The sequence below is a fragment of the Aotus nancymaae genome, unplaced genomic scaffold (genome assembly GCF_030222135.1).
Source record: "Aotus nancymaae isolate 86718 unplaced genomic scaffold, 86718_ANA_hifiasm-v0.15.2.pri h1tg000138l, whole genome shotgun sequence".
NCBI lineage: Eukaryota > Metazoa > Chordata > Mammalia > Primates > Aotidae > Aotus > Aotus nancymaae.
The window spans coordinates 1833675-1857182 of NW_026988553.1; the positions used below are offsets into that span (position 1 = coordinate 1833675).

Here is a 23508-nt window from a genome sequence, read left to right on the forward strand (position 1 = left end):
GGTTTTCCTTTCCTCCTGGGGGCCAACACCACTATCCAGGGGCTTTCAGAGTGCATGACCCGCACACACCGTGAATCCCACACAAGATGGTGTCCTCCCAAGGGACACACTTCAGAGTGAAGGAGGTATGTGCACGAGCCCATGAACGTAAGATAGTCTGGTATCACACTGTGCCACCCAGAAGATGCTAGCTTGATAAAGTATTGGAACAGCCTTCTGGAGGTATAGCTGAAGCACATGCTTAGAGGCAATACCCTACAAGGATGAGGCGCCATCCTCCAGGATGCAGCATATGCACTGACTCAGAGATGTCTATGTGGCACTGTGTCCCCAGTAGGAAGAATACATGGGTCTGGAAGCCATAGGGTGGAAGCCAAACTGGCCTCACTTTCCATCTTTCCCAGTGACCTACTCAGGGGCCAACATTGTGCTTCCCATCTCGTGACCTCTAGGCTTTGCAGGGTAGAGGTTCTGGTTCTTTGCACTCTTATCAGGAAATACAGCCTGGGTTTCATTTGTACTTACAGCTAACACTGCTACCTGGTATTTTGCGGCTCCTTCAGTCCAGACACCAGCAAGCAGGAAGAATCATCATGTTGGTGGGACTAATAGAGGTAAGACTGGTGTTATCGTATACGTTGGGGACTCGCATGATCTTCTCCAGTGACTTCTGGTTCTCCTGGGCCTCATTGTGAGTGGCCTAAGAAGGGTACGGATACGAGGGACTCAGATAACTCAGGGGTGAAGGAAAGCTGTCGGAACTGCAGAGGTTATAGTTGAGAGTGAGGGAGTCCTAGAATGGATAGTGGAAGAGGGTAATCGTGAATACCTGTTGCAGTTGCAGGACCAACTGCACTGATAGGGCTTGTACTTTGCCCTACCAACTTTTCTCTTCTAAGTTTACCCTCAGAAAGAGTGGCCCGCAGGAGCCACGGACAAACTGCTCCCCGAGCAAGTATGGAGTAGTGCGTCTGTGTGGCACAAAAGATGGCCTGTGGCAGCCATGGAAGTGCACTGCTTGGGTGTCACTTCAAGAGAGGCCTGTTATGAGGAGTGCAGTTAGTTGACAGCATCCAGGCACAATGCCTTCAGGGTCCAGCGCAGCATCTAAGCCGAGACCATGCTAGCCCCAGGCGACTCCCCGTCAGAGGCTTAGCACAGCAGGGTACTAGGACCATTTTTGCTCAGTGTGGAACTCCTCTATGGGCCACCTTTGCATCAGAGCTCCCCATTAGGCTGGCCAAGAATTCTGAAATCTCCACCACTGTCTGAGAGTCTTCCTTCCAATCCTCTTCCTTCTCCCTGTCTTTCCACTTGTGTTAGACCTGCCTCTCCCCTTCATCTTCTGTGATAAATTTTTTGTACTTCTAACTAACTCCATCTTGACTTCCTGGAGGACCTGAACTGACACATTTGATTTGGTGTTAGAGAGAGCACCTTCTTACCCTCCCTCCTAGGCAGGGTAGGGGAAAATGAAAGCACTCTTTGCTCCTACAAGTTCCCTTTAAAAAGAACCTTTGACATGCTTAATCTCTTCAATAGCCTTGATGTGATAGTGTTTGCTGAATGGGTTTTGCCATCTTTTAGTAAATTCAGGGAGTTTGTTCAAGAGATTTAAGGGCTGATCAACAAAAAAGATATGACCATGCCTGGTGGTCTAGTGGTTAGGATTTGGCGCAAAAAAAAAAAAAGGAAAAAGATATGACCATAAGGGACAGTAACACAACAAGCTTTATTGGGTGGCACTTGGACATGGTTGCGTAAGATGGAAAGTCCTCACAGCACAGGACTGTCAAGAGGTTTACCAATGGGCGAAGAGGCCACTACCTGAAGGGAGGGAAGGCAAAGGGACTCACAGGGCACAAGGAACCAAGAGAGAGCCTATGTGTTTAGGTGAGGTCACTCGGTACCACATTGGACAGCCTCTGGGTATGCAAAACAGGCAGGCTTTAAATGGATAAAAATCTGCTTATTTGGGATGTTTTAAAAATAACCAAGCTGGGCACGATGGCTCACGCCTGTAATCCCAGCACTCTGGGAGGCCGAGGCAGGCGGATTGCCTTATCTCGGGAGGTGGAGACCACCCCGGGCAACATGGTGAAACACCATCTCTACTAAAATACAAAAAATTAGCCAGGCATGGTGGTGGATGCCTGTAATTTCAGCTACTCGGGAAGCTGAGGCAGTAGAATCACTTGAGCCCAGGAGGTAGAGGTTGAAGTGAGCCAAGATCATGCCACTGCACTCCAGCTTGGGTGACAGAGTGAGAATCCATCTAAAATAATTATAATAATAGTAATAATAATCAGGCATGTAAAAATATGAGTTGGGCACCAGTGAGCTTTTCAGCTAACAGGTCTCAGTGTGCTGTGAAGAAATAAACAGCATAGGGGCCAATACACAGAGGCCATCTTTGATTCATTTATATAGCAAACAATGTTTGGTGTTTCCACTGAAATGTAAATCATACATTTGCTATCTGTTATTCACTCAATACTCAGCAACTATGCCCTGCTGTGCCTTGTGGCAGATGCTAGGGACACAATAGTCTAGGTTTCCTGCTGTCACGGATCTTTGAAGTGCTGAAGGAATTGCACAAATGCACATATGATCACTGGGTTAGGTGCTAAGGAAGGGCAAGTAGTACAAGGATGCTACAAGAATATGTTAAAGAGTGACCTCAGAAGGGGGTGCAGGTGTCAGAGGAAGCATCCTCGATGAAGGACATAAATGCTGAGACATAGAGGATAAGTAGGAGTTAGCCAGGGAAAGAGTAGAGGTGGGAGTCGAACCACGTTCAGGCAACAGACACAGAATATGCAGCGGGTCTTGAAGCTTCCTCTACCTTACCTGCTCCCAGTCAGTGACACCCTAGGCCTTGTCATCTCTTAATATTGTCCCATCTCCAGAATCAGTGACTCAAGTATGCCATTTCTGACCACAGACTCCCTACTGTGATCCTTTTTCAACCTCTTTGGGGCCTTCAGATGTTGACTCCTCTGTTTCTTCCAACCTATCGCTCTCTTCTTTCCCTCCTAGTTTCTTTTTGTTTAAAGAGCTTTACTCAGACATAATTCACACACATGTATTTAAAGTATAAAATCTGATAATTGTTGGTATAAGCATACACCTGTGAAATCATCACCACAATCAAGATTAGCGAGTGTATTCATCACTCTCAGAAAGCTACTCAAGCCCCTTTGTACCCTGCAACCTTGCTAAACTCTAAACTCCCTTATTAGTCCTAATAGATCTTTTGGGTAGATTCTATCAGATTTCCTATAACAAAAATGTTGCCTGCAAACAAAGACAGTTGTATTTCTTCCTTTCTGGTATGAATGCCTTTTATTTATTTCGCTTGTCCTATTTTCAGAAGGCTTTCTTCTTAGCTCCTTAGCTTTTTACTACATACAGCTTCATAATTCAATATTGGTCTTGCATGGCAAGCCAGCAGTGTGACAGACACAGTCATCCACCTCTCACTTCGCATTGGAATCTCGGCTCCTTAGGCCACCAACTTTGTCTCCTGAGCCCTGTGAGACTGTGGAAATCTCTGCTGGGTGTTTGACCCCCAGCCATGGCCATCTAGATAAAGCCTCAATTATCAGCCTCCTTCCCTGCACCTGGAGGTGTCTGCAGTGCTACCGCACCCTCTCATGGTTCTCTTCTTTCCTGCATGTTGGCCCCTCAAGTATTCAGTATTTTAATAGGTCTCCAGTGCCTTTAAACTAATCCTTTTATCATGTTTCATCGGGCTTTTCTTGTTCTCTATAGGAGCCTTTGTCGGCCAAAAGCTACTCTCTCATACCCATAAGCAGAAATCAAATCAATAAAATTGTTACTCTTTAAATGTTCTCAAACATTTCCACTTCTTTTTATCTCTTCCACCACCATCCTATTCCAGATCACTCCCCTAGGTTAGTGCAACAACCCCCTTCATTGCCCACTTATTCCTCATATAGCAGCCAGAATTCTTTTTAAAAAGACAGATAAGATTATATCACTTCCCTGCTCAAAACCCTTACATTATTTTCCATAGTTTTCTTAGCACAAAATGAAAATATACATTATTAAAAACAATAAATGGTTTGCATCAGTAATGCAAACTCATCTCATTAATACAGACAAGTAAGCAGGCGTCCATCAAGTTCAACTTAATGGGTCAAGGACACAGATATGGGCGGTAAAGGCAGATTTTCAAGCCAGGTCTCTTCAGCTCAAGAGCATATCTTTGAAGCAGAGTCCTGAATGGAAAAATGACTGCTTTTCTATGTTCTCATCTTGGTATCAGTTAGGGCTGTCCAGAGAAACAGGATAAATAGGAGAGGCAGATGTATGTCCTGTTGAGGCAGAGGGCAACAGACAGAGAGAGAGAGTTGGGGACTGGCAAGTCTGAAATCTGTCAGGCAGAGCAGCAGGATGGAGACTCAGGGAAAAATTAATGTTGCAGCTTAAGTCCAAAGGCTATCTCAATGCAGAATTCCTTCCTCATCAAGGGACCTCAGTCTTTTCTCTTAAGGCCTTCAACTGATTGGATGAGACCCACCCACATTGTGGAAGAGGGCAATCTGCTTTACTCAAAGTCTGTTGATTTAAATGTTAATAATATCTAAAAAAAAAAAAAAAAAAAAATAGCTTAGCAGCCACATCTAGATAGTTTGACCGAGCAACTGGGAACTATAGCCTAGCCAAGTTGACACATGAAACCAGCCATCATACTTCCTGACTATATTTTCATGGTAAAGAATTCAAGCAACAGAGAGATATATAGAAGAAATAGTGAGAGTCACATTTCAATCCCACCCCCTTTCTTCCCAGAGGTGAACACTGTGAGTTCCTAAGTTAGCATCCTTCCAGAACTCTGCATACCCCTTTAGCATTCATACATGTAAATATATACATATATAATTGGGTTTTATTTTACTTAAATAAGATTATCCTGTAAGTGCTGTCTAGTGTCTTGTTTTTTGTCTCAAATGGTAACTCATGGAGATCATTCCGTGTTAGTTCATACTATTTATCTTGTTTTTTTTTTTCAGTTGGACGAGCAAAACATTCAATGTTTACAAAATTAAATCAAGTAAAAAGCAAAAATTCTCTTTGATCACTTCTTAAATCTCACTCTCCTTTTCAGCAGTACCTTCTTTTTTTAAAAAAAAAAATTATTTTTGAGACAGTGTATCACTCTCTTGCCCAGGCTGGAGTGCAGTTGTGTGGTCACAACTTACTGCAGCCTCAAACTTCTGGGCTCAAGTGATCCTCCCACTTAAACTTCCCAAGTAGCAGGGAGCACAGGCATGTGCCACCACACCCAGCTAATTTTTTATGTCTTGTAGAGATGGGATCTTTTCATTTTTCCCAGGCTGGTCTTGAACTCTTGGGCTCAAGCCATCCTGCTATCTCACCCTCCCAAATTGCTGCGATTACGGGCATGACCCACCATGCCTGGCCAGTGAGTGCTTTGATCGGTTTGGTGTATATCTATCTAATTACACAAAGAAGTGAAGATGGCACGGTGGTCTCTTTATTTCCTTCATGTTCTCTTTTCCTCTCTGTTCTCACCCATGTATAACTTGTATCAAGAATGTCCTGCTATGACAGAGAACTTACATCATGTGACATGATCTACATTACTAAGAGAGAAGCTTGTTTGTCTTTCAAGTGTGCCACTATGACACGTGAAAAATCTGAGCCTATTCCTATGGAGGGCTGTCAGCAACAGACAGCTATAAAACCCAACCTTTTCATTTGGGCTGGAGCCAGGAACTATCAGTTATTAGGTTGGGGAGACTTATACGACTCCATTTTTCAACCAGAAAGCCAAGACTGAGTTTTATTGTAAGAGTTTCTTAGACAAATATCTGCAGAAACTTTCCAAAGGAAGCGTTCAGGGGAAGGGAGGCTGTGGAGAGGACTCTGTAAGCTGGTAGGGTCCACTGCTACCTTAAGCGTGGGGATGGGCATCATGGGTTGGACGAGAGGCAGGGCACAAATTGGGACCTGTAGGAGGCTGAATAATGGCCCGCAAGGATACCATGTCCAAATTCCTGGAATCTGTATATATTACCTTATTTGGGAAAAGGGTCTTTACAATGTGATTCAGTTAAAGATCTTGAGATGGGGAGATTATCCTGGATTATCTCTGTGGGCTCTAAATCAAATCACTCATTTCCTTATGATGAGGCAAAGGCAGATTGTGTTCACACACACCCACATACAGGAGGAGATGATATGATGAGGGAACAGAGAAAGATTTGAAAATGCTGGTCTTAAGACCAAGTAATGCAGGCAACCACCAGCCACTGAAAGAGCTAGGAATGGATTCTCCCCTGGAGCCCTGGGAGAAAGTGGGGCCCTGCTGACATCTTGTTTCAGCCCAGTGATACTGATTTTGGGTCTGCAGTCTCCAGAACTGTGAGAGAATAAAATTTTGTTGCTTTAGGCCACCCAGTGTGTAATAATTTGTTACAGCAGCCACAGGCAACCCATACGGGACCTAACTGAACTCTTCAGGTGTTAGCCACATACACATAGTTCCCCAGCCCCTTCTTCCCAGAGCCTGTGGATGGAAGCTTGGAGATTTTGATGTTGGGGAGTCTTCCTGTTACTGAGGAATAGAAAGAGAATATGAGGAGGAAGCTGAGTGCCTGGATCAATGTTTACTCCCCCTGTGAGTGATCTGCGAGCTAGGCAACAGGGGGGCAACTGAGAATACAGTTTATGTGGCCCTCACTTTCTAGGGAGCACTCCAGGGGGAAAGCTCAGCCGGAAGTCCATGATCCCAGGAACAATATTACGAAACTCTTAATTAATGGCACTCTAGCTGAATCTTAGAGTTGGAGTGCATCTGCCTTCACAGTGGCGCACAGGAAATCCAGGGGAGGTGGGGTGGCTGTGTATGGCAAGATGCTGGATAAATGGAGGCAGAGACTGGCTGGTGACCAAGAAGCCCTAGATCACCCCGGAGGCTGCCTGTGGCTATGTGTATGGCTCAGCGGAAGGGAAGAAGGTAGGCAGAGAAGTATTCATTGCTATTTGTACTTTGGTTAATGTCTTGTTTATCATTACTCTTATCAATTTGAAAGCAGCTGATTGATAACAATAATAAAAATAAAGCACAAATGGCCAAGATTCCTCTGAATGCATATTCTATGCATTTAGCAAAGTAATTTTGAGGTAGGAGATCAGCAGGACTTGTTATCTAACTACTGGTCATAACCCTGCTGATGAAAACAAGATCTGATCCAAATAAATTACAGTAAAGAAACCAGCCCAAACAGCTAAAACCAAGATGGCAATCAAAGGGACCTCTGGTTGCCCCCACTGCTCATTAAGGCTAATTACGATACATTTGCATGCTAAAAGACACTCCCACCAGCACCATGATAGTTTACAAATACCATGGCAATGCCTGGAAGTTATCTTATATGGTTCAAAGTGGTGGGGGAGGGGGAACCTTGGTTCCACCCCTTTTCTAGAAAATTCATGAATCACTTATGCCTTATTTAGCATACAATTAAGGAGTAGCTATAAATATAGCTAGCCAGCAATCCAGGAGGGCTACTTTGCTTATGGGGTAGTCCTGCTCTGTCTGTGGAGCAGCCATTTTCCTGCACTCTGTTGCTCTGATAAACTTGTTTTGCTTTCACTTGAGTCTGTCAGCTCGCTCTTGAATTTGTTCAGGTATGAAACCAAGACCTTTTGAACCAGCTCTTCATTCTGTTCTTCCCTCACTAATAACTTAAATAAAATTTTGACTCGAAACCATTATCTGTTTGTGTGGGAATTTTATGATTAAAAAGAACTGGTAATTGTGACTTTACATCATCCTACGATCCAGGACAGCCTGTTCCTGCGGAGGCCCTGGCCTTCTGTTGGTCAGGAACAATGTACAATGAGGCAAATGAAAAGGCAACATAGTGACCAACTGTTACTTAAATCTAGCCTATAAAAGAATATTCTTTTTTTGCCAAGCCAGACTGTATCCAGCTTTATTAAAGATACTTTCCAGAAATAATCATGGTATTTCAGACAGGACATGGGCAGACAATCATTAACAGTCTAAAACAACTTTCAAATTCCCTTCTTCAATGGACTACCAAAAATCAGAAAGCAACTATAAAACCCAATGATGAAGTCTTCATCTAATGCTCTGAACAGGGAACGTTTAGAGTGAGGGTTGACATTTCACATTTAGCATGTTGTTTAACAACTTTTCATGAGCTGACCTTGACTTTCAGGAAGTGAAATGAAAATGGCAAAATTTATCTGATGATCCACAATCTAGAAGCAGAACTGCTGCTCTTTTGAGGGTTGCCATCTCAGTGGCATCACTGGAAAGTCCAGATTGCCTATCACACTGGTAACCAATTATTGGGGGTCAGGTCCCAACAGGTGTCTGGGTTTAAGGGAGTTAAGTCTATCCTGACAGGTGGAAAGGGAGAAGAAGACATAAAAACAATTTGTTTTTTCATACCAAGGCTTTTGTGCCAAGGTGGCCATGTGTGTCAAAGTCAGAGAATCCCTCCTCCTGGGAACTAATAGGAAGTCTCTCAAAACTAGAAAGGAAAGGTGCTTTCCCCACATAAATCCAGTTTTATAGACATTCTATTAGTGACCTATTTCCCTTTCCTCCAAAACAACAATGAATTGCTCTGCGTGCTAACAACATATCTTAAAAAACGTAAAACAAAATTCTGAATTACTTGATAAAAATAATATTTCAAACTCTTCAGTCATCAGAAGTACCCAGTTATCAAAAATGCAGACACTTCACGTGGCATCTCCAGGACATTCAGCTTTCTGTGCCTGGTCCGTTTTAGCATCTCTATTTTCTGCAGGGTTACTCCCCTCCTTGCCAGCATCAGCATTTACCCTTTTCCCTTTGGGTACCTTCTCTCCCTTCTTTCAAGGGGCTTCTTTAGGCTTCGGATCTGGCTTTGGAGGAACAGGTTTAGCAGACAACCTTTCAGCTCTTCTCTGTGGTTTGTCCTTCACATTGGCTTTATCTCTTTTAGCATCACCTTCAGTCTTTCTCTTGGGGATGGTGACAACAGCAGTGGGACATAGGTTCTTTCAGATTCTTTTTTTATTGTACAAGTCATTCCTTTGCTCTCCTCTGGCTCTCTGGTATCTTCATCATTAAAGAGTCACACCATGTAGTCCCGATTCAATTTCAGAAACCTCTCAGCATTTTACCCTTAGAAGATTTGCAGTTTAATCTTTTTATTAGTTTTCTAGGGCTACTGTACCAAGGTACCACTCTAGATGGCTAAAGCAATAGAAATGGAATATCTCACGTTTCTGGACGCCAGAAGACCATCAAATTATTGGCAGGGTTGGTTTTTTCTGAGAGTGGTGAGGGAGAATTTGCTCAGGGGCCTTTCTCCTAGCTTCTGGGGTTTTACTGGCAATCGTTGGCCTCCATCTTCACATGGTGTTCTATCTGAACATCTTCATGTTTCTGAGTTCAAATTTCCTTTTTATAAGGACACTTGTCACATTGGATTGGAGGCCCCCACTACTCCAGCATGATTTCATGTTAACTAAGTACATCTACAATGACCCTATTTTCAAATAAAGTCACATTCGGAGGTACTGAGGATTAGGACTTCACCATATGAATTGAGATGGGAAGAGACATAATTCAACCCATAACAGTCTTAAGAGGAGTAATTTCTGTCTATCTGTGTATTTTCCCAGAGAAATTTCTTAAAGTCCCAATAAAAAAATTCATTGATCCAATAATGATGATTCAGAGGAGCTATTATTATCTGAGCCTCTGTGAAAATTAGGCTGCATTTGGCTGCAAGTACCAGAAGTGTGTGACTCAATGCCCGCCACGTGAATGAGCCGTCTTAGGTGCCCAGCCCTGGTGAGCCTTTAGATTATTCAATTCTCAGTTCATATCTCCCTGCAACCACATGAGAGATCCCATGAGTGGACTGCCCAGCTAAACTTTCTCCCAATCTCTGACTTACAAAACTGTGAGCAGAATAAGAGTTGTTTTAAGCCAGTATGTTTTGGGTCATTTGGGTCATTAAGTTACTATTAAGTAACTTAATGGGAAGAAATGTCCAAACTAAATAAATAACTCCTATAAAAGAATAAAAGAAGAGAAGCACCCCAATTGAGAATTGAGAAAAAAGTAGGAATTTCAAGTAAGAGGAATAAAAAATGTCCCCCCAACCAAGGTGTAAACCTGATTCATAATCATAGAAATTCTACTTAAAGGCATAGTGACAATTGGTATTTCTCAGGATTAACAATATTTAAGTCGCATAATATGAAATGTTAGTGATGATATGGAGCTTGATGGAAACATAAATTTGTACAGCAACCCAGAAAACAACTTGGCGATATGTCTGAATGCTAAAGATAGTCTGATTCAGCAATGCCGTGGCTAGGCACACAAAGTAGAGGAACTCTCCAGGAATATCTAAAGCAGCATTGTTTCTGGATAGTCAAAATGGGAAACAACTTAAATATCTGTCAATGGGAAAACTGAAAAATTTTGGTACACTCACACACATACACAATGGAATACTATACAGAAGTGAAAACTGATGAATACAATTTGCTTATATCAAAATGGTGATTCTCACAAACAATGAATAGTTAATACAACAATGAATATGGATAGTATGATATCATTTCTACCAAGTGCAAGAGAGGCAAAGACAATTGTTTAAGGATATAGTCATTTGCAGAAAAAGCACAAAGAAATGCACATGGGGGACACTGCTTCCCTCCATGAAGGAGAGAGTGGGAGACAACAGGGTCTACCTTCAGGAGTGCTGGATGTACTTTTCAAGCACTTTTTGTGTATGTTAAATATCGCAGAACGTATTGTATAAAGTATTTAATTACCAGAAACTCTTTAAAACATTCCCAGGCTTGTTTCAGACTCAGCGGATCAAACTGCAGAGGTGGGGCCCATGAATCTGCCCGCTCTGTGATCCCGATAATCACTACTAGTCTAAGCCAGGGCAAGGCCACCCCAGTGGAGGCTACTCCCTTCATACTCTATTACGTTTTTCACTTTAGAAGTAACAACGTTTGTCCATCGGTTCCCCAACTTTGGTGCTGCTGTGTTAGCTACCATGCAAGGAGATGGGGAAGCAAAAGCAATTAAGACATTTCCACTGCTTTCAAGGGCAAAGGTTAACTCCAATATAAAGGACTTCAAAAGCTTTTCAAATTGGACATATTCACATCTATCGTCTTGATTCCAGTGTTTCCAAATCCTTTTTTCCTGATCCCCAGAACATCCACAGATCACTGCATCTGTCTGGGAACTTCGCAGGCTTCTTTCCGAAGACATTCCAGACACGCCCCTCTGCCTTGGCACTGATACTTGGCATCTCCCCTTGACATCTCAAGTTTGTCATTTACTCACTGTGTGACCTTGCGCCAGTAGTGCCCCTTCTCTGAACCTCTGTTTCCACCCCTGTAAGTTGGGCAGACGAAGGTCCAGTCTGAGGCTGGTTGAGCCCTTGGAGTGACAAAGTCAGGAACTGTGAATGGACAAAAATAAGAGAGATGAATTCTAATAGTCATAAGGCAACCAGAGGAGAAATAGTCCCAATTCTACCCAAAGACTGCTGGGACACCCATTGAGAATCCCGTTTCAATTCTACCTGCAATAAGGTGTGTGACTTGAAAATGTCTCCTAATCTCTCTGAGCCTCATGAGTCAAATCACGGTAACGTTCATACCTGCCTCAGAGTTCTTGTGAGGAGTAAATGAAATAACTCCTGTAAACATATTTTAGGAATTCCGTCTGACCAGGAAAAAGCCCTTGGGGCCATTTCTTCTTGGTTCCCGACAAGTGACAGGCTACAAGCAGAAGGCTGACGAGCACGGGGTGGGGGGGATGTCGGTGGACAGTGTTGTGCCCCGCTCACTGCAAGGTGGCCTCCCAGACTTCGCTGGATAGGTGACCTTGGCCTGAGAATCAACCACAAGCCCCTCTGTGCGTGGCTGGAGAGGAGCTGAAGCTGTGCGAACAGGCGGTGAGCATGCGGCTGGCACAGCAGGCAGGACCCGCAGAGCACCTGGGCCTACTGCCTGAGGGGCAGTCACTCCCTTCTCCTTTGGCTGTTGCCCTGGGATCAAAGGGATACAGCACAACCCATGGCGCGCCGCTGCCAAGGAGAGGCAGGCCCAAGGGATTGGGCTCCAAATCCTGGAAGTGGTTTTCCAAGACACTAGATTTGCAGCACGCAAAACCGAAAAGGCCCAGGTAAACCCAGTCACTGGCACCTGGGCAGTGAAGCTCTTTGGCTGGAGGGCTGCGGGTCCCAGGAGCGGGATGGGCAGTGGGGAGATGGCGGACCCTCCGTGGGGTGGTGTGCGTGAGCCACATGAGCACTGGGGCATCTCCTGCACGGAATGGTACCCACACCAGGTGCCCCTGCCCTTGCCTGGCTTCACCAGCCAGAGAATCAGTCCTGGAAGGGGAGGGGAAGGACAAGAGCAGGTGAAGAGGCCCCAGAATCACTCTCCCTGCCCCTGGCCAGAACGCAGAGCTGCTTGGCGCACCTCAGACCACTCCTTGGCTCTGTGGTGGGCACGCCCCGGGTGGGGGATGCAGACCCCTAGCCTCGCTGGCGCCTCCGGAGCACGTGCGGGAGGGGCAGGAGCCAGGACCTGGAACTCCGAGGTGAGAGCCAAAGGCGCGGGTACCGGCCGCCACGGACCTTTGGACACCGCAGTGGCGGTGGGGGTGGGGGTAGGAGTGGGGGTGGGCCGGGGCCCCCGTGGCGGGGGAGCTAGGGGAGAGGAGAAGGTGACGTCACCCGGGGACCTGGGGCCCCCCGGGGCGGCGGCGAGAGCTCGGCCTCGTGACCCGCTCTCGCCAATGGCCCTGCGGTCTCCCGGGCGACGCGGAGGGGTCCGCGCTGCACCGCCACCGCGCCCCCGCCCCGTCTCCGCACTGCAGAGAGCCGCGGCGAGCAGGCGCCGGCGCAGTGGCCCACGTGCTGCGCGAGCGAGAGGGAAGCAGTCTGAGCGAACGCCCGCGCAGGGAGCTAGGGGCACCCGACTCCGCCGTCGCCGCCGCCGCCGCTGCCGCCGCTGCCGCCGCACATAGCCCCCGGCGCGCCCTGTGGGGACCCGGACCAGGAGGGACCCTGCCTCGGGAGAAGGTATCAGACTCACCTGGGGAGGGGGACGCTGGGCCCCGGGAGGCTCTGCCGACCCTCGCCTGCCCGCCCTAACGGAACTGAAGCAGCCTGCTGGGCAGGGGCTGGGGGTCCTGAGGCGGCGCGGGGAGGGGGCTGAGGCCCGCAGGGACCCCCGGGAGACGGGGCTGGGCAGGGGCGAGGCCTGGCTGCAGAGGCGACACCGGGTGAGGCGGGCGGCTGGGGGTTGGGGTGGGCGTGGACGTGGTGGGGAGGGGTGGGCATTAACCTCGCTCTTGCCTGACTCGCATTCACAGGCTCTGGAGACCTGGGCCTTCAGCGATCATCCTAGGAGTTGGTCCTGATATGTGCCTCGCGCCCTGATCACTCCCACCAGATTAGTATCCGAAGAGATTCGGGAACATGCCGTCGACCCTGTTGCAGGACTGGTGTCGGGGGGAGCACCTGAACACCCAGAGGTGCATGCTCATCCTGGGTATCCCCGAGGACTGTGGAGAGGATGAGTTTGAGGAGACGCTCCAGGAGGCTTGCAGGCACCTGGGCAGATACAGGGTGATTGGCAGGATGTTTAGGAGGGAGGAGAATGCCCAGGCGATTCTACTGGAGCTGGCACAAGATATTGACTATGCTTTGCTCCCAAGGGAAATACCAGGAAAGGGGGGGCCCTGGGAAGTGATTGTAAAACCCCGTAACTCAGATGGAGAATTTCTCAACAGATTGAACCGCTTCTTAGAGGAGGAGAGGCGGACCGTGTCAGATATGAACCGAGTCCTTGGGTTGGACACCAATTGCTTGGCTCCAAGAGTGACTATATCACCAGAGTTCTGGACTTGGGCCCAGACACTGGGGGCAGCAGTGCAGCCTCTGCTAGAACAAATGTTGTACCGAGAACTAAGAGTGTTTTCTGGGAACACCATATCCATCCCAGGTGCACTGGCCTTCGATGCCTGGCTTGAGCACACCACTGAGATGCTACAGATGTGGCAGGTGCCCGAGGGGGAAAAGAGGCGGAGGCTGATAGAATGCTTGCGCGGCCCTGCTCTCCAGGTGGTCAGTGGGCTCCGGGCCAGCAATGCTTCCATAACTGTGGAAGAGTGCCTGGCGGCCTTGCAGCAGGTGTTCGGACCTGTGGAGAGCTATAAAATTGCCCAGGCGAAGTTGTGTAAGGCCTATCAGGAGGCAGGAGAGAAAGTATCTAGCTTTGTGTTACGTCTGGAACCCCTGCTCCAAAGAGCTGTAGAAAACAATGTGGTATCTCGTAGAAATGTGAATCAGACGCGCCTGAAACGAGTCTTAAGTGGGGCCATCCTTTCTGACAAGCTCCGAGACAAGCTTAAGCTGATGAAACAGCGAAGGAGGCCTCCTAGTTTCCTGACCCTGGTGAGGCTCCTGCGTGAGGAGGAGGAATGGGAGGCCACTTTAGGTCCAGATAGGGAGAGCCTGGAGGGGCTGGAAGTAGCCCCAAGGCCACCTGCCAGGATCATTGGGGTTGGGGCAGCACCTGTCCCTACCTCTGGCAACAGTTTTGAAGTGAGGCCTTCCCAGGGTTCCCGGCGCCGGAGGGGCAGAGGCCAACACCGAAGGGGTGGTGTGCAGAGGGCTGGCTCTCGAGGCTCAAGAAAACGGAGACGCCACACATTCTGCTATAGCTGTGGGGAAGATGGCCACATCAGAGTGCAGTGTGTCAACCCCTCCAACCTGCTCTTGGTAAAGCAGAAGAAACAGGCTGCAATTGAGTCGGGAAACAGGAACTGGGCTTGGGACAAGAGCCATCCCAAGTCCAAGGCCAAGTAGGCTCGGGAGAACAGGGCAACATTTCCTACCACAGTCCAAGGAGACAAGAGAGATATTGGAAGGAGGGGAAAGAGGAGCCCAGACAAACAACAGATGAGTTGAGCGGGACAGAGGGACAGGGCAGCCAGACCAAGGCCAAGCTCCCTCACTCTCTGCCAGCTGGAAGGGACTTCAGCAACGAAGACCAACTGGCAGCTGGCTCAGTGGGGGTCAGGTCCACGTCCCCAAAGAGGTGCTGGAGAGGAAAGCAGGGAGCGACTGCATCCAGCACATGGGGTGCCTGTGCCTCAGATGGGGACCCCAACAAAGCAAAGGCTGAAGAAGGTGCAGCTGAGGGTTCTGTCCTGCTCATCCGGCTACCCCCAAATACCCACCCTGTGGACTTCGAGATGAGCATGCCCACTGGTCCCCAGGCCATGTGGGACCTGGAGGGGCCTGCCGGGGGCCTGCCCCTGCCAGAAGGAGCCAGGGCTGGTGAGGAAGAGCTGTGGGACAGAGGCAAAGCCCCACAGGGGAGGCTGCAGGGTCCAGCCCATCTTCAGGATCATCTCCACTGCACTAGGGGAGCCCCAGGAAGGCAGCACCCTGGAGGCCCTGTGCCAGTGAGGCCAGGAGACCCTACGGCTCTGGGAACCCAGTGCCAGCCAGAGGCTGTGCAGGCAAGGAGACCAAAGATTGATGAGAAGACCCCCAGCAGGGGCACTGGGAACCCAGCAGGCCAGTGTCCTCACAGCTGACTTAGGCCAGGGTGGCTGTGAAGGGAAGTCTTTGTTGCAAAGGAGGAGGAAGAAAAGGGAGGACTTGGTGGGGGTTTGTTTCTTCTGCTTGTTTCTGTACAGGGCCACCAAACTCCTGGAGAAATCAGGCAAGGAACATCTGGGGCTGCCATGGCCAAAGTAACTCAACAGATGCTGACACCAAGGCCGGCCCCAACCCTGCCACCTCGGGAGTCCAGCCTGGAGGCAGCCCTAAGCAGCCAGTCGTGGCCTGGGCGGGGGCACCTGAAGACATCTGTCCCGAATCCCACTGGCCCTGAGCTGGGAGATGACAGGGCACAAGAGGCCCTCTGAAGGGTGCCAGCTGCCTGGGTCTCCCAAGAGGGGTCCCCCCACTCGCTGTCCCCGGGCAGACTGCCCCTGTTCTGAGAATCCCACCCTCACCTGTGTAGGCCCTGTAGTGACCCATGCGCCTAGCAGATGTCCACCCACTGCTAGCCGTCATTCCTGCACAAAGTTGTGTGCTGTGCGCTCACCCGGGCGGCCGCCTCTGGGCCCGGGACACGTGCTGTGAGCTTCCTTCGAGCCCACGCTCTGCTCCCTGCTGTCTGTCCCGAGTTGTGAGCACCACCTCTGCTTTTCCGGTGTAGATCTAGGCCAGGGGCTGCTTGTTCTGGTGGAGCTGTGTGTGTTCTCCTCTGAGCAGCTTCTCCCCGGAGGCCCCCAGTGCAGTCCCAAGAGATGGCAGAAAAGAGGAACCAGGACATGGCGGATGCTTACCTAGTGACCGTGATGGTGACAGTGACTGTGGGAAGAACCGGACCCAGGACGGAGCGGGGCTGACCTGCCTGAGGCTCCCCGGGGAGCTTTGTGCTTTGGTGTTCCACCCCTGTTGTTAATTGTGACTCAGTTTCCTCGATCTGGTGGTGTGTTCTCTGCTGTGTTTTCCAGTGTCCTGTGATGGTCCTGTGAAAGCCATAAGGCAGGCCCCACCCCAGCGGATGGGCTCGGGAGGGGGCTCCCTGAAGCCAGTGGACACTGCCAGAGTCCACCGTCCTGGCAAGAGGCGGACCCTGGGGCCCTCGGGAAGAAGGGAGGTGGCCACGGGAGCCGCAGCGGGAGGGGAGGCAGAGGAGGCGACTTGCCAGGAACCCCAGGAGGAGGGGCCCGGGACCTGTGACCTGCGGTGGCTGTTTGCAGTTTCTCTCTGTGCTGTGGATCCCTTCTCTTCAACGGTTTCAGTATGTGTTTCTCTTTAATAAATTTCATTCCGTGTTCCAGCTCACCTCGCCTCTTCTGTCAGAAACTGGGGGTGAGGTTGGTTGGGGATGGGGTTGGGGTGGAGTGAGGGCCATAGGGGCTTTGTTAACACTGGTGTATACTTGGGACTTGGTCTACAGGGCATTGTAGAATGGGCTATCTGCACACGTTGGTCATGAGCTAGGGTTTGTGGCTCATGGACCCAGGCAAAGAAACCCAGCTGAGCAGGCTGGATAGTCCCGGTAGACAGGACACTGGTGGGCCCAGGCAGTGGCTGGTTGGGTCTCCAAGGCACTGGTTGAGCTCCTCTGAAATGAATGAGTAACACATTTAAGGGAGGACGACGGACAGCAGGCAGGACCAGCGGCCCTAGGATCCCTTGTATCACTGTTGGGGGTCAGGGCTTCCACAACTGGTGCATCAAAACCAGGCCCATTTCTGTGAGTGTGTGAGAGATGGGGAATATGTGTGTGTGTACTAGTGATTGTGTGAGTGAGTGTGGGAGAGTGTGTTTGTGAGTGTGTGTCATGTGTCAGCGAATATGTGAATATGTGAACGAGTATGTGAGATGGTGTGTGAATGTGTTAATGAATGTCTTTGTTTTTGAGTGTGAGTGAATGTGTTAGTGCTCAAATGTATGTTTGTGTTTAATGTGTATGTTAGTAAAAGTATGTTTGTGAATATGAGAGTGAGATGGCGTGTGAATGTGTGTATGACAGTGTGTGGGTGAGTGTGTTTCTGACTGTGTACATGAGTGAACATCTCTGTGTTTGAGAATGTTAATGTCTATGAGTTTGAGTGTGTATGTGTGAATGTGTGGAATGGGTGAATGCATGTGTGGGTATGTGTGTTAGTGTGTATGAAACATTTTATGAGAGGCTGTGTGAATTTTCCTGTGAGTGCAGGTGTTGGGTGATTGGTGGGATTTTTATTTCTTTAAGGAATCAAGAGAGTTGGAAAGAAGGCAAACAGAGGTAGAAGTTGCTTTGCTGCAAAACAGCAGCGAGACTTTTGTTGCCTCTAGGCTGATGGGCCGTAGAGCTGGGCCTGCTACTGTCTAATCATCCATTTCTCACCCCTGGCATATTCCTATTTTTAAGGTTCACATGGCTTCTTGGCCTTTTGGCTAAGATCAAGTGCAGTATCTATTTTAAGGTCCCTAATCTTAAAGTAGATATGTGTTACTGTTGTTGTGTGATTAAAGCTGATAGAAACATCCTCCTCTGAGTCTCTGTGGACTTTTGTTTTCCTTTCTCCTGCACAAATACCTGGGAGTGGAATGGCTGGGCCACAGGGTAGTAGCGGTATATTTAACTTTATAAGAAACTTCACACAGATTTCCAAAGGTATTGTGACAATTTATACTCCAATGAGCAGTGCCCATTTCTTAGGGTACTCCAAAAAATCTTTTATTGCCAGTTTTAAACTTTTAATCATTTCGTTGGATGACTCATCATGGCATCTCACTGTGGCATTAGTTTGCATTTTTGTGATGACTAATAATTTTGAGCACTTTTTTGTGTGCTTATTAGCTATCTGTCTGTCTTCCTCACTGAAGCGCCTATTCCCTTGCCTAGTTTTCACCTGGGTTTTTTTTTTTTTTTTTTTGAGTTGCGCAAGACTCTGGATACAAGTCTTTTGATACATGTGCTGGGAATACTTTTTACCAATGGTGTCTTTCTTATGCACGTTCTTAATGGATGGTGTCTGTTTATAAGCAGACGGGTTTGATTATAATGAAGTCCACTGCATCACTTGTTTCTTTTTACAATGACTGCTCCCTGGGTCCTGCCTAAGATATCTTTCATTGGCCCACCTTTACAAACATATTGACCTATGTTTTCTTCTAGAACCTCTATAGTTATAGCTTCTGCATTTAGGTCTTAGAATGTACCTACGTGGTTGGGCACAGTGGCTCACACCTGTAATCCCAGCACTTTGGAAGGCCAAGGCAGGAGGATTGCTTGAGCCCAGGAGTTTGAGACCAGCTTTAGCCTAAAAAAAAAAAAAAAAAAAAAAAAAAAAAAAAAATTACCCGGGTGTGGTAGTTCATGCCTATTATCCTACCTACTTGGGAATCGGAGATGGAAGGATTGCTTGAGCCCAGGAGATTGAGCCTGTGTTCAAGCCTGGGTGACAGAGCCAACTCCTGTCTCAAAGAAAAAAGAAGAATGTACCTAATAAGTTACTGGTGTAAGGCCAGATACATTTGAAAAGACTTTCCTTTTGACACTGATTTTATTTAGAGTGTTGGTCAAAAAATGTTTGACTCTGTACCTGTGGGTGTATAATGGGGCTCCTTTGCAACTGTAGGGAAGGCTGCTGATCGGGGGCTCCCTCCTACCGTGTGTTTGATCTGACACAGAAGTACTCGAAGTGAGCCTTGTTCAAAAAAGTAGGTAGTTTGGATTTGGAATCAAATGTGGTCATCTGAGTCAACGGGAAGGGCTGGTGGTGGAGGCCAGGGCCCCTTGGAGGGAAGTGGGGGGCCCCCGATCCCATTGTGGGGTGAGGGACCGGCCCAGGCCCTGCCTCTGCCTGCCTCCAGGGCGCTGCTCCCCAAGAGGAGAGGAGGCCCCAGGGCCCTCAGAGCCTATTTACCCGGGGAGGACGCACACTGGCCCGCCTCCGAGGCCCCATCCTATTTATCTGACTCCTCCAGGATGGGCTTGAGCCCCTCTTGGAGGGGGTCCTCGGCCTTCTAGCCTCCTGTCCGGATAAGGCCCTCTGGTCCCCAGCCAGGACCTCCTGGGACCGCCTAGACAGCACTGCCCATCTGGGCTGGGGAGGGGCCCTGGGAGGCTTGGTGGGCCCTGCTCAACCTAGGCCTGCAAGGATTGCAGGGGCAGGATCGTGGTTGTCCTCTTCCTCGAGGTCCTCCTCCTCCTCCTTCTCCACCTTTTCATCCTCCACTTTAGTGCTGGCTCTGGCACCAGCCTGGGCACCAACCCGGGCACCCACCCCTTCCTGTGCCTGGGCTCTCACACTCCTGGCTAGACTGGCCTCCCATGCCTCAGACTCCAGAACAAGCCCCAGCATCTCCAGGAAACTTGGAGACCTCCCGGCCATTCTCAGCTTCCTCAGTGCTTCATCCAGAGGCTCAGTAAGGTTGGCTCTGGTGAGCATCTGCCTCAGGTGCACATGGTCAGCGGATGCCCTGGCCAGGGCCCACTTCTCCATGGCCTTCTGCAGGAGGGCTTCCAGCCACAAGGCGACAGCCAGGACACACTGGCCTGACTGCTGCTGAGCGATCAGACACTTCGCTCGGCTGGTCAGGGGCAGGGGGTGGGGCTCATTGTCTCCAAACACCTGGACCAGGTGACAGTCCTGAGACGCCGACCCGGTGGGGTTCTCCGCCAGGAGTGCGTGCACAAGCTGCAGGTCGACCCCACGCAAGCCTTCCAGCAGACTCCTCCTCCTCCTCTCCCTTTCCAAGACTCCCTGCCACACGTGAAGCATGTCGGTGGTGTGGTCTAACCAGCCCTCAAAGGACTCCTTCCCGGGGGGCTGGCTGGTCCCTCCCAGAAAACACGCCCAGGCTCTGGGACCTCGGGGTCCCCACCCAGGGCTGGACTGCCTGACTGACGGATCGGAGCCAGCACACCCTGAGCAGCCCCACACCCAGGTCCCAGGGCAACGGCCACACTCTCCATCATCTGCCCCTGTTGCTGCAGGAAGTGGAACACACGACCGAGAAACTACTCGCCTGAGCAACGGGGCACACAGAAAGCGTTCCACTGGCCCCCAGTGCCAGGGACTTCCCTGGGGACCAAAGCATAGTTGACGTCCCCTTCGAGCCCAGCCAGGGCTGCGATGGCATTATCCTCCTCTCGAAACACTTTGCCCAGCACCGTAAAGTGTCCCATAGGCCACAGGGTAGCCTCGAGGGACTCTTGGAATTCGGCATCATCACAGTCCTCCGGGATGCCCAGCGCTGGCGCCCATCCAACTGCGCCAGGCCTGCAGCATCGCCGTCGCCATGGCCGCAACCCTGGCCAGGGCCGGGCTGATACAAGGGGCAGGAAAGGGTTCCCTGCACGGACCAGGGGGACACGGGGCGGCGGGGGCGTAGGGGGGAAGAATTGGGGTGGGAGCCTTGGACTCGGGGAGAACCACCTAAGTCTCCACAGCCTGTGAATGCGAGCCGGCGAGACCGAGGTCAATGCCCACCCCTCCCCACTCCCACGCCCACGCCCACCTCCATGCCCTCCACCCCTGGCGGCAGCCAGGCCCCGCCCCGCCCCCCCGGGGGTCCCTGCGGGTCTCAGCCCCTTCCCCTCGCCGCCCCCGGGGCCCGGACCCCTGCCGGACTCCTGCCTGGCAGGCTGCTTCAGTTCTGTTGGGACGGACAGGCAAGGAGCGGCGGAGTCCCCGGACCCAGTCTCCCCGCCCCCCTCCCCAGGGTGGGTCTGATATCTTTCCCCGGGGCAGGGTCCCTCTTGCTTGGGGTCCCCACAGGGCGAGCCGGGGGCTGCGCACGGGGCGGCAGAGACCGGGTCGGGCGACCCCGGCTCCCCGCGCGGGCGTCCGCTCAGACTGTGCCTCTCCCTGGCTCGCTCCGCACGTGGGCCAGTGCGCCTGCGCCTGCTCGCGGCTGCTCTCTGCAGTGCGGACACCGGGCGGGGGCGCGGCGGCGGTGTAGCGTGGACCCCTCCGCGTCGCCCGCCTGAGAGACCGCAGGGCCATTGGCGCGGGTGGATCATGCGTCCGGGCTCTCGCCGCCGTCCCGGAAGCTCCAGGACCCCGGGTGATACCACCTACTCCTCTCCCCTAGCCCCCCGCCCCCCGCTACTGGTCCGGGCACACAGGCGCCCGCCCACCCCTATCCCCACCCCCACCGTGGTGTCCAAAGGTCTGTGGCGGCCAGTCCCCGTGCCTGTGCCTTTGGCTCTCACCACAGCAGTTCCTGGTCCTGGCTCCTGCCTCTCCCGCACGTGCTCCGGAGGCCCAGCGGGGTGAGGGGTCTGCAACCCCCCACCGCGGGGTACCCACCAGAGGGCCAGGGAGTGGTCTGAGGTGTGCCAGGCAGCTCTGAGTTCTGGCCAAGGGGCACAGAGCTGGATTCTGGGGCCTGTTCGCCTGCTCTTGTACTCCCCCTCCCCATCCAGGGCTGGTCTTCTGGCTGGCGAGGCCAGGTGAGGCCAGGAGCAACTGGTGCAGGTGCCATTCTGTGGAGGAGATGCCCCAGGCGCTCACGCAGCTCACACACACCACCCCAAGGAGGGTCTGCCCTCTCCCCGCTGCCCATTCCGTTCCAGGGACCTGCAGCCCTCCGGCGCCAAAGCACTTCGCTGTCCTGGTGCCAGGAGCCAGCACCAAGGAGGGTGACCCAGCACCCAAGCATGCCAGGGCCTTGTCCATTTTGCAGCCTCAAGTCCCAAGTCTGGGTCTCTGCCTGAGTGTGTGACTGGAAAAGTCCGAGGGGAGTGGGCTACTCAATTTGTCCCCTGCCCCCTGTGCCCTCACCAGCCTGACAGGCTCTGGGACATTGCTCCCTTGGCCCTAAGGGCAGCATGGGTGTTGTCCTTCCCTGGGGACCTCCGTCTGTCAGGCCTGAGTCAGCCTGACTGGTCCTTCCCCAGTCCTCTGCTGCCCGGGCTAGACACCACACCAGGGCAGAGCAGCCTCCGCTCAAAGCAGAGATCCTGCACCTGTGGATCTGATCACCCTGCACCTGCACTGTCACGTGAGTCTGGGGCCATGTGCACAGCATCTCCACCAGGCAGGTGGCAAGCAGGTCCCCACAGGGTCACACCTCTGGGTGTCGTTCCCCTGCCCCCTTCTCTTTCCTTGCCTGGCCTCCTGTTTGGCAACTTGCAGGCCAAGGTTTCCCCCAGGAGTCCAGCTCGCCCAAGCTCCTTGCTGAGTCACAGCCGCAGAGCCTTTGTCTACTACCCTATGGGTGGGCATTTAGGTCCTTCCCACCATTTGGCTGTTGCAGACACTGCTGCCAACGGCATCCTGCGTGCTTGTTTGGACCACCACCGTCAGCAAGACAGGCTCTGGGGTGCACAGCAGGCAGTGGCTCTGCTGGGACTTGGGCTATGCCCATTAATGCCACCAACCAGCATTGCTCGTCTGTGACCCCCAGTGCGTGGCTGAACCCACGTTCCCTTGCACTGGCGGCTTGGGAAGGGTCCTGGGTTCCCACAGCCAGAACAGCCTTTGATCTTCTCCAGCCTTGCCCGCTTGCCCATCCCACGGGGAGAGACATCACCTTGTCGTGGTGTGCCCTGCGTTTCCCTTATCAGTGGCGAGGTCGTGCATCCCCTCACTGGCCGTTCCCTGTTCCTTTTCTGTGGATCTCCTTTGCTCCTTTCCTCCTCATCTGGCAGATGACCGTCGTCATCGGCCTGTTTCCGAGAAAGTTCCTAGCATCAAGATGGAAGGCTTTCTCCTTGTGATATAAGCACTTGTGATATAAGACATGGCCAGTCTAACATGATGCCCAGAAGCAGGTCACATTGGAGTGAGCCTTACAGTTGGACTCTGGTTTGCCTGTATGGTTGTGAATGGTTTCAGAATCAAGATGGAGTCAGTTGTGTTCAAACAAAGAAAAACCCAAAAACCTGACAAATAGAGCCGTGGAGGGC

At 50.9% G+C, this 23508-nt stretch overlaps 2 protein-coding genes and 1 pseudogene across 3 annotated transcripts; 2 read left to right on the forward strand and 1 right to left on the reverse strand.

Moving 5' to 3' along the window:
* The first annotated feature begins 12968 nt into the window (after positions 1 to 12968).
* PNMA3 (PNMA family member 3) lies at positions 12969 to 16940 on the forward strand. 2 transcript variants are annotated; one of them, XM_064371558.1, is made up of 3 exons: positions 12969 to 13148; positions 13442 to 14852; positions 14974 to 16940. In XM_064371558.1, the coding sequence occupies exons 2-3, from the start codon at positions 13548 to 13550 to the stop codon at positions 15034 to 15036; spliced, it is 1368 nt and encodes a 455-aa protein (XP_064227628.1). In that variant the 5' UTR covers positions 12969 to 13148; positions 13442 to 13547; the 3' UTR covers positions 15037 to 16940. The 2 variants fall into 2 exon arrangements, with proteins under 2 accessions (XP_064227628.1, XP_021530253.1); XM_021674578.2 differs by having other exon boundaries at positions 13442 to 16940.
* Positions 15085 to 21601, reverse strand: PNMA6A (PNMA family member 6A). Its single transcript, XM_064371511.1, is given in 9 exon segments — positions 15085 to 15174; positions 15314 to 15497; positions 16436 to 16621; positions 19570 to 19673; positions 19814 to 20419; positions 20421 to 20540; positions 20542 to 20948; positions 21114 to 21251; positions 21409 to 21601. Coding segments are annotated over 9 exon segments (2028 nt in total).
* LOC135272857 (U2 spliceosomal RNA) lies at positions 18022 to 18137 on the forward strand (annotated as a pseudogene).
* Positions 21602 to 23508: the final 1907 nt, after the last annotated feature.